We start from the raw sequence: 10,334 nt of genomic DNA, 5'->3' as shown, positions 1-10,334 counted from the left end.
GGCGGCGCCCGCGTGACGGCGGCGCCCGACGGCTCCTGGCTCAGCTTGGCGCCGCTGCACAAGGACGACAACGGCCGCTTCGAGTGTCGCCTGGCCAACCCCGTCAGCGCGGAGAAGGCGGCCTACCAGATGGTCGTCAACTGTGAGTGCAAAGCCGCGGGGCCCCAAAGTCGAAGGAACCGGGGCCGCGACGCGGCCGTTTGCCGTGGCGCCGGCTTGACTTGCCGTCTTTGTAGTCGGTCCCGAGGCGGTGAGCGTGAGCGGGGAGACCGCCGTGGAGGTGCGCGACGCCGTCACCCTCAGCTGCTCGGCCGCCTCCGTGCCGCCCGCCAACTTCACCTGGAAGTTCAACGGGACGCTGACCGACGTCAAGACGTCCACCTACGCCATCGCCCAGGCCGTCTACAAGAACACGGGCGCCTACATGTGCCAGGCGCACAACGCCGTCACTGGGAAGAGCGCCGCCTACACGCACAACCTGTCGGTCAAAGGTGAGACGCCCGCCCGCCCGCCCGCTTCAGGGGCCGCCGCTCTTGCGCCCGCGTCTTTTTCTTCCCTTCCCGCGCTCGACGCCCACCGCGGTTCCTTCGCCGCTCGCGGTCCTCTGGTGCCGGCCGTCCTTTGGCGCTCACTTGCCATTTCTTGCGCAGAGGAAGGCGCGCTTGACGAAGGCCTATCGGACGGCGCCATCGCGGGAATCATCATCGGCATCCTGGCCGCTTTGGGCCTGGCCATCGGGATGGTCGTGTACTGCAGGCAGAAAGTTCCGTAAGTACGCGCGGGGCCGGCTGTGTGTTTGGCGTGTATCGGGCTAAGGAAATTCTTCTCAATCCCCACGGATGCTTGCTGTACGCGTATCGTATACATACACGCGCACACGCACACAACGTACTTTCCGCACCATGAATATGGTGTGAAATGAAAACAAAGTCCCGAGGGCTAAACATGGCGTGCGTGCGTGCGTGTGCCGTCCAGTGGTGTGGTTGGCCCAAAGTGCCCCCCCCAGCCATCTTGAAAAGCTGCCCGACAGCATTCCTCACTGGTACGCACCTTGTCGCAGTCACGCGCACGCACGCACGCACGCAGACGCCCTCTTGCACACACTGGCAAACGTGATGTACACATTTGATGATGTCATTTCATTTGTTGCTTGTCTTTGTGCACTTAGGGTGGAGTCACCGTACTAGTGAACTTGGTACGCACTGCCGGTAAGTCTCTCGCACGCACGCACGCATTCGATGAGTAAAGGCCGCTTGGTTGCCGGGGTTACCATTCAAATAGATGCAGATCAGCCAGTTTGGAGGCGGGAACTGTCCAAAGCCATTTGAGTCGAGCGCTCCTCAAGTCTTTCCACGGGAGCCATTTTGTTTTGCTCCTCCCTCCCCCTCGATGAGGTCATCTTCCGTTTGCCGGGGCAACGGCGGCAGGTGTCAAAAATCCCATTGAAGCCATCGAGCAGTGGCGGCCATTTCCGCAATGTCATTCGGATAGGGAAAAAATGGACACTCCTGCTCCTGTGAGTTTTTTTAACTCATCACAGAAGTGTGTGTGTGTGTGTGTGTGTGTGTGTGTGTGTGGGCGCATGTGTAGGAGATTCCAGTCCAAACATCGGACCTGGTGGCTTTCCCATGCGTGCGGGACGCAAGGACAAGGAGTGAGCACTTGTCGGCACCAGGACGCTTTGTGGCGGGAATCTCCTTCCAGCCTCCTTTTGGTCACTTATCTGTTTGTCGGATTCAACACGTTTTCCTGCGCGCCCACCCACCACCACCACCTGAGCACCTCGCTTCCGCCCCTCCCCCGCTGACAGAATCAGTTTGCTCAGCCCCGCCCCGCCAGCCACCACCACCGACACCTCTGTGCTCGGATGGCGGCCCTCCCCCGGGAATGCGAGGACAAGTCGTGACCGGCTAACGGAAAAACCCAACTGTGACTTTTGGCCGGAAACGAGCTTTGATGTTTTTCTAACTTTTGAACGTTTTCAAACAACTTCAGGCCGTGTGTGTGTGTGTGTGTGTGTGTGTGTGTGTGTGTGTGTGTGTGTGCGCGTGCGTGCGTGCGTGTGCGTGCACTGAAGTATTTATTGAGTGAAAAGTGGAGCTGAAGGTCATCGCGGGTCACACGCATGCTCCCGAACCCATTTGGCGTGATTTGTCCACATTTTGCATAAGCTGTCAATCACCACTGGTGCGCTTGCACAGCATGTCGTGTGGCGAGCTCCCACCACCACCTTTTGATTTTCTGTGTGTGTGTGTGTGTGTGTGTGTGGTTTTTAAATAGCTTTGAACACGCAAAATGTTGTTTTGGTTTTATCTACTTGTGGGAAAATAAAATAAAAACCAAAGTTCTCCACTTTGACACGTGTGTGTGTGTGTGTGTGTGTGTGTGTGTGTGTGTGTGTGTGTGTGTGTGTCAAGTGAGAGAGGTAGTGTCAAGCAGGAACGTTGAAATATTTGTGCCCCAACATGCCGCACAATCATCCTGGAATGTTTGTTTGTCGTCATGATGCTGACAGGCGCCCTGCTGCTGCACAAGCTTTGCCGATTTTTACTAATTAGCATGTGTGAGGTTTGGACCCGACAAAGGTCATGTAATGCTTGTCTGTGTTTGATTAGTGTTCCCCCCCTAATCTCTCTCTCACACACATTCCTGCATGGCATGTCAGCACTTGTCTTTTTCGTACCCCCCCCCGGTATTGTGTCCCGCGAATCTTCTTTCGGGTGGGCAGGAAGGAGCACAGCACAGGTTTGGCGTTTTCCTGAGCTGACCACAGGGGGGCTGCAGAGAGTCCAGCCAGGGTGGAGCAGAAAAGAGGCAAGACGCCACAAAAATACCTCAAAACAGACAAATCAGAAAATCGCCGACTGTGATAGCACGTGACCGATTCGGGAAATGCTTCCGATTGTTGCACGAGGTTTGACAGTCATAGAAGCTCTTCTGCTTTGGGTCGAGTCGTGGTATGCTCATCGTTTAGGCATCGGAAACGACACGCTACCGGTAACGATTGTTACCGTGAAATCGTCAGGCCTGCACCAGCGTATTCGTTGTGCCTTCTCCCATCATTGAAGCGCATCTCAAGATGGGTTCGAAATTTTCAAACGAGCACGTTACACTGCTGCAGGGAAGGAAGGAGGACAGGAACTGGCCGCGATCCTATTTTGCCTTCCATCTTGCTGCACCTTCTGTCCAGCAGGCGGTGCTGTGGGCCCTCGGGCTCGAACGTCTCCGAACGCCTAGCGGCAGGACCGAGTTGGCCATCCGCACCTTTTTTTCTTGCCCCGTGCTCGAGAGATGTTACACAATGCTTTCTCCTGGCTCGCCGCTCGCGTCTTCTGTTAGCCCGTGTCTGTTGTCGTCCATCACCTTTGTTAGCGTACATTCGGGTCTTGGAATTGTCAACATTCAAACTGTTTCAAACGGTCAACTGCTGCTAATCGCGGTGGATACTGAGAGCGCGAGCTTTGTGCGCCAAGAACCACGTTGACTTGCTCTTCACAATTTGGTGCACCTCAAAGTACCCCCCCCCCCCAAAAAGAAAAAAAAACACAGACCAAGCGATCGGGGCTTTTGACGGCAAAATGATCCTTTGCAGATAGACGAGACGGGTGGTGGCTCCAAACCCCCCAACAAAGGCGCATCGGTGACCGAGCGAAGAAAGCAGGCGACTCGAGCCAAGCGAACTGAGGCGACGACGAGGGGCAGATCGGTTGACCGTCGGGCTGGCGAGAAGAGCTGCCAAGGAAAACGAGTAGACACGGCGAAACATGGAACCAATGCCAAGGTCAACCAAAACGCACATGCTGACGTGAGGTATTTCTTTCTTTCTTTCTTTTGGCCTCGGCGCGGCCAAATACATTTGACCGTTCACGTCGCGGCCGCCCGTACGCCCGCTTCCGTGCCGACGATAGCGCCGTCTGTTTGATGTGGATCTATTCCGCCGTCGTCTCGGTACGAGCTCCTCCCTGAAATCCCAACAGCCGTTTGACATACGTCTCGATCCGGGGCGACATAAATGTGACGTGAGTTGACGCAAAGGCGCCCGGGATCCTTCGTGGCTACGACGAGCCGAAAAGACGGAAGTTGATCAACTTTTGTACCAGAGGTGGTTTACGTGAGCAAAACTCGCCGCGGTGCGATTGCGTCCATTGGACAACTGCTCCTCACACAACCGCTCCTCCAAAGGCCACACGTCGGACCGGTGTCTTTGGGCGCGCTTGTCCGCCAGGGCGTGCTGACGTATAGTTGAACGACGATGTGCGAAGGTTGCTCGATACTCGGGGCCAACGGCCATTTTTCACGCCACGACGATAATTTGCCCCCAACGGGGCAACACTACCCCCGTGGTGGTCCTCGTGTGGCTTTCAAAGAAACACGAAAGCTTGTCATTCACCCCAAATGTAGGCCTGATCAACCAACCAAAGATAGCCGGGAGTACCTCGGTATACCACGAGCCAATGGCAACCTCGAACTGGCAACAAGGAAAGCGGCTACGGCCAAATACCTCCAGCGGGTGAGGCAAGTCCTCAGAAGCCGGCTCAATGGCAAGAATAAGACCTGGGCAATAAACATCTATACCCTGCCAGTGATCAGATACCCTGCAGGAATGATAAGGTGGCCAAAGGGAGAGATTCCGACCACGGATGTTAAGACCCGAAAACTCCTAACCATGCATGGAGGGTTCCATCCCAAATCCAGCACCCTGAGACTGTACACAAGCCAAAAGGAAGGAGGCCGGACACCAGTGAGTGTGAGAGCCACTGTCCAGGATGAAACATCCAAGCGCCATGAATACATCAAGGAGAAGGCTCCAACGGATGACGTACTCAGAGAATGTCTCAGACAATGGGGAACAGAGGACGAGGTGCTGGAAGAGGGACCGTCATGGGAGGACAACCACTGGACCATAACTGAAGTGGCTGATCTCAAGAAGTCCTATCAGTGGCTAGAGAGGGCTGGCCTGAAGGACAGCACAGAGGCACTCATCCTGGCTGCTCAGGAGCAGGCCCTGAGCACCAGAGCCATTGAGGCCCAGATATACCACACCAGACAAGACCCAAGGTGTAGGTTGTGCAAAGAGGCACCTGAGACGATCCAACACATAACTGCAGGGTGTAAGATGCTGGCAGGGAAAGCATACATGGAACGCCATAACCAGGTGCCTGTAATAGTCTACCGAAACATCCGTGCGGAATATGGACTGGAAACCCCAAGGTCAAAATGGGAAACACCTCCGAAGGTGGTGGAGAATGACCGAGCGAAGATCCTGTGGGACTTCCAGATACAGACTGACAAGATGCGAATGGCGAACCAACCGGATACCGTGATCATAGATAAAGGGCAGAGAAAAGCCGTTGTAGTGGATGTAGCGGTCTCAAGTGATGGAAACATCAGAAAGAAGGAACACGAGAAACTAGAGAAATACCAAGGGCTCAGAGAGGAGCTGGAGAGAGTCTGGAAGGTAAAGGTGACAGTCGTGCCTGTTGTGGTCGGAGCACTCGGGGCAGTGACCCCCAAACTAGATGAGTGGTTTCAACAGATCCCGGAAAAAACATCGGACATCTCAGTCCAGAAAATCGCAGTGCTGGGAACAGCAAGGATACTGCGCAGAACCCTCAAGCTTCCTGGCCTCTGGTAGAGGACCCGAGCTGAATGGGGGATGGACACCACCCGAGGGGTGAGACGAGGATTTATATATATCTGTGTCATATAGCAGCCGAGTGGTTAGCGCATCAACCTCACAGTGCAGACGTATCTGGTTCGATTCCAGCTCCGGCCTCCCTGTGCGGAGTCTGCATGTTCTCCCCGTGCCTGCGTGGGTTTTCTCCGGGTACTCCGGTTTCCTCCCACATTCCAAAAACATGCATGGCAGGCTGATTGGACACTCCAAATTGTCCCTGGGTGTGGGTGTGGGCGCGGATGGTTGTTGGTCTGTGTGTGGCTGTGCCCTGCGATTGGCTGGCAACCGGTTCAGAGTGTCCCCCGCCTACTGCCCAAAGACGTCTGGGACAGGCTCCGGTACCCCCTCGCCACCCTTGTGAGGATAAAGCCGATCGGAAAATGGATGGATATGTGGAGAACCAAGTACAGACTCTGAAATGGAAAAACACACTGTCACTTCTATGCCAAGACCTGTTTTGGTCACTTGCAACGGGGGAAGGAGGACTTCCTGCGAGCTCCTCCTGGGAAGACGGAAAAGATTGGCCAAACCTGTGAAATCAACTCACAATAAGTGATAAAAATAGGCCTGTCCCGTGGTGTTTCTTGTTTTGTTTTTCCTCCCCATGAGGCCGACGAGACTTTTGGCACGCTCATCGCCCACGCCTTTCGCGAGCGCTTGCGTCACACTTGTCCGTGAAAAAGACCCGGTACGAACGCAAGCAATACGAAACGGTCATCAAGGAAACACGTCGTCACCAATCATTTGGAGACCATTTCCGTTCAGTCATCATTTCACGCAGATGATGATGCACATTCAGTTGCTCAGTCGAGATGAAACCATGACGCGGAAGCGTTACCATTCCGTTCGAAGGAGTGGACACGTATGTTCTTGTTGTTTCGGGAGAGCGGCAATTAAAGGAGGGCCACACCTTGCAATCACGATGCTTGAGCGTGGATAATTAAGGCGCTAATTATCATAGCTTTGTCGTCATGCGCTGTCACCCGACCGCATTCTGCGCATAACATTCGCTTCGCTCGGTGACGACAGCTCGCTCGCTGTTGTTTGTTCGTTAACACGAGCTCATCCAGGCAGATGCTGACAGCAAACTCTTAACGGGACGTCAGAGGAAATAACCCGGCTCGGAAACACCTTGTCACCGCCTCTGACGGGGGAGGGACGGGGAACATGATCGGAACCAGTGAGTCAGGTCTTATGACATGGAGTAACCAAGAACGGAGCCGGTTGCTCGGTTCTCAGACAGTAAGGAAACTTGAACTGGCCGGCCGGTTTTGCAAATGAGAGGAGAAGCCTCAAACCGAATCGGCTGGAGAGTCGCCTAGAACGGAACCCCATTTCTAGTTCCTCTAAGGCCGGAGGAAACCTTGAGCGGAACCGGCATCCCACCTGCTCAGATCAGAAGTCACCTTTCTGAGAACCAAGTCGGTCAGCTCCTCAGATGGGAAGCGAGTTTGAACAGAAGCACTCAATCAATGCCTCAGATGCAGAGCAACCCAGATCGCAATCAGCCCGACGCTTGCGGAGCCCGAAAGAAACTCTGAACAAGAACCGGTCGTTCAGTTCTGAGAGAACGGGAAGCAACCTTGAACACGAGCTGGCGGGCAATGTCTCAGGAAGGAGGTAGCCTTGCTCCCAACCAGTCGCTCAGTTCTTCATCAGGCCAATACGCCTAAGCCCCCAACCCTCTACTTTGTGATGGATGTTTGTCTTGATGGCTTGCCGTGGTGTGCGTTCCCTATGCTTCAGAGTACGGCGCTTTGGACCCAGCGGGGCTCGAGACCTACACAGCTGAGCGGATCCGAACGAAAGCCACCCATCAGTTCCTCAGACACAAAGTCACCTCACCCCAATCCTAGCCTCAAACGCGAAGTAACCTTCCTCAGACAGGAAGAAACCTCGACTAGAGGCCCGTCAGAAGGAAGGCGTCGAGGCCTTTGGTCAGGGCGACTCCCAGCAATCACCGGTCCCATTCACCGCACAGATGACGCCGGGCGCGTCACTGCTGCCGATGGGCCGGCGGAGGCTTCCCACGTCGCCATCTTCCCCGACATTCCCACACCATCCCCACAGAAGCTCGCCGTCACTGGCGGTTTCCAAGGAAAACTTTGGGAAAGCGAAAATAGTCGGATGGTAATTTCCCAATTGCAACCTGTTCCACTTCTGAAACATCCAACATGACGTCAGTGGCCTAATGGGTTAATTGCAGGTTGCAAAAAAAAAAAAAAAAAAAAAAATGTAGCTGGACAAGATTCACTTCTTGACTCACAATGCCAACAATTCCTCGTCTGCTGGAGGAGGAGGAGAAGTAGAAGCGGGAATAATTGAGGCCTCACCTTAAAGGAGGGCGTGACCAGACTTTGCTTCCGCTCTTCATAAGCCAACGCCATGCGCCTGCAAGACGACATTGAACCTTGGAGAAGGACTGAAGCTGAAACGTAAAGGACTGAGTCGAGCTCCGCTCAGGATATCGAACAATTGACTGGAGTGAGTGTGGTGAGTACATTCTCCATCTTCAAGAGGTGTTCTGTTGAGAGAAGGTCCAAATTTGGAAATCGGATTCGGCGGTACGCTTGGTAGAAGGAGGTGAAAGGGATTGATCCAGGACCCTCCGGTCAATGTTACGAGGTTCCTTTCGAGCCACCGCGAGGTCACCGTACGTGGCACTTCAAACACGGGTGAAATAACCATCGAATATACCGCAAACAAACGCAGACAAAGGCTTTGCCGCCGACCATCGGTACAACCACAGCAGGGGCCAACTACAAAAAAAAAAAAAAAAACGGCTGAGCTGAAAAGGAAGGTTTGAACTTTTGGATAATAAGACGTCCGCGTTCCTGATGTCGGGACAGGCGAAGGGAGTTGAGGGGCAGGGCGGCTGAAGGCGAGGCTCCGGGCCCTGCGGCGGTGAGGTGGAGCTCGATGAGGCTGACGGAGGAGGCGGACCTGCGAGTCCCGCTGGCATTGTTGACGGGGGTTCGGTCAGATAGAGAGAAGACGGGTTGAAAGCCAGCGGCGTCGCCGAGCCCATGAGATATGACGGGCGGCCGGCCGCTCTGGTTGTTGGAGTTTATGGGTCGAGCTTATGGGCAAGCGGCAACGAGGCCGTCCGAACGGGGATGCAACCGGGATGGCGGCGCTGTATGGGTCGAGTGGTGGGCGAAGGTGGATGCACAGATGGAAGTTGGCGCGGGGGCGGCGAGAATGTTACCAATGTGGTTCCGGAACGACACGGCCCGTCCGCGCTGACAACCAGACCCTGGAACCCGATGGCAAGCGGGAACAGGGGCGTTGTCGTTGCTGCGGGTGAAAGCGGCAACTTGGTCAAGGATATTGTTGAGGCCGCGGAGGAAAATCCCACTTTTTGTCGAAAAGTATGAAGAAAAACAAGATTTCAACTCCCGCGGACAGCCACAGAGGAATGAGGGTGTGATGGTGGAAGTGACTTTGGATGCGTGGAAACGTTTGTCCAATAGCTCGGACGCTGAAGACTTGAACGTCTCGTTTTTCAAAGCGTCTCCAGCTCCTTCCAAGATGTTGCTTCTTTGCACTCTGCCTTGTGTTATTCCGTCTTCCTGCTTCCTTTGAAGCTCAGGGGACTTGCTCTGTTTTTTTGAATTGTGGAAAGAGGTTTCCCCAGAGTATGCCCGCTCCAGTCGGCCCCGCTTTTTGGTCGCTGTGATTGGTTCTCATTTGATCATTTTCGACGACTCTTGTTTGAAGTGAGAACAATGAAGAGAAAGTCATTTGTCTCATGGGCGTCCGTTTCTTGAGTGCAGGAAAGCATGGACAACAGTTTGAAGGTCGAACGCTTCCCCCTCACACCCTCGACACAATATCTTGAGAGCATGAGAAAGATTGAGCAGCCCTTGCGAAAAAGAGACTATTTTTGGAAGTCGCTGAATGTCACCTTCAAATGTTGTGCTTTCTCATCATTTTTACAGGACATTATCAGATTTTGTTTGAGGCATCGGAAGCAGAAAGGCATCACAATGATCATAAAAACATTCATCTTTTTACTTCTCCTTCATGGTAAGTGATCTGAACAACATATCGCAATCTTGAAGCTTGATGTCAACCTGCGAGATATCTGATCCGAAATCTCACTGAAAACAGGAACTGACAGCCACCCAAAGGACAGACGTCATCGACACGGCACAGGGAGAGCACTCCTCCAGATAACTAATGATGAAAATGAAACCCCCGGAAGCCCGTCCACAGGCAGCACTGCCACCCTTTCCATTAGCAGCACGCAAAGCGGCGGCAGCACCATCTCCAGCGTTCAGAAAGGCATCACAATGATCATAAAAACATTCATCTTTTTACTTCTCCTTCATGGTAAGTGATCTGAACAACATATCGCAATCTTGAAGCTTGATGTCAACCTGCGAGATATCTGATCCGAAATCTCACTGAAAACAGGAACTGACAGCCACCCAAAGGACAGACGTCATCGACACGGCACAGGGAGAGCACTCCTCCAGATAACGAATGATGAAAATGAAACCCCGGGAAGCCCGTCCACAGGCATCACTGCCACCCTTTCCAGTAGCAGCACGCAAAGCGGCGGCAGCACCCTCTCCAGCGTTAGCGGCGGCAGCACCGTCTCCGGCGTTAGCGGCGGCAGCACACTCTCCAGCGTTAGCGGCGGCAGCACTGT

The 10,334-nt window shown here is 54.0% G+C and overlaps 1 protein-coding gene and 1 long non-coding RNA gene across 3 annotated transcripts in view; both read left to right on the top strand.

The window, feature by feature from the left end:
* Window positions 1–2,280, top strand: part of LOC109515174 (carcinoembryonic antigen-related cell adhesion molecule 5-like) — a 12,444-nt gene extending 10,164 nt beyond the window's left edge. The window contains exons 7-11 of the mRNA XM_019868782.1: window positions 1–142; window positions 237–491; window positions 651–768; window positions 1,169–1,208; window positions 1,591–2,280. Of these exons, the coding sequence (XP_019724341.1) occupies window positions 1–142; window positions 237–491; window positions 651–768; window positions 1,169–1,187 (534 nt within the window). The 3' untranslated portion in view covers window positions 1,188–1,208; window positions 1,591–2,280. The remainder of the gene's footprint in view (window positions 143–236; window positions 492–650; window positions 769–1,168; window positions 1,209–1,590) is intronic.
* A 5,736-nt stretch (window positions 2,281–8,016) lies between these two features.
* On the top strand, window positions 8,017–9,951 carry LOC109515183 (uncharacterized). Of its 2 annotated transcripts, none has more exons than XR_002168132.1 (3): window positions 8,017–8,170; window positions 9,619–9,706; window positions 9,791–9,951. It is a non-coding gene; the product is annotated as an uncharacterized LOC109515183 (long non-coding RNA). The 2 variants fall into 2 exon arrangements; XR_002168131.1 differs by having other exon boundaries at window positions 8,021–8,161.
* Window positions 9,952–10,334: the final 383 nt, after the last annotated feature.

This window comes from Hippocampus comes, unplaced genomic scaffold (assembly GCF_001891065.2).
Source record: "Hippocampus comes isolate QL1 unplaced genomic scaffold, H_comes_QL1_v1.1 scaffold225, whole genome shotgun sequence".
Classification (NCBI taxonomy): Eukaryota; Metazoa; Chordata; class Actinopteri; order Syngnathiformes; family Syngnathidae; genus Hippocampus; species Hippocampus comes.
The sequence above is the reverse complement of the archived record's forward strand: the minus strand, read 5'-3'. Positions and strand labels throughout refer to the sequence as shown.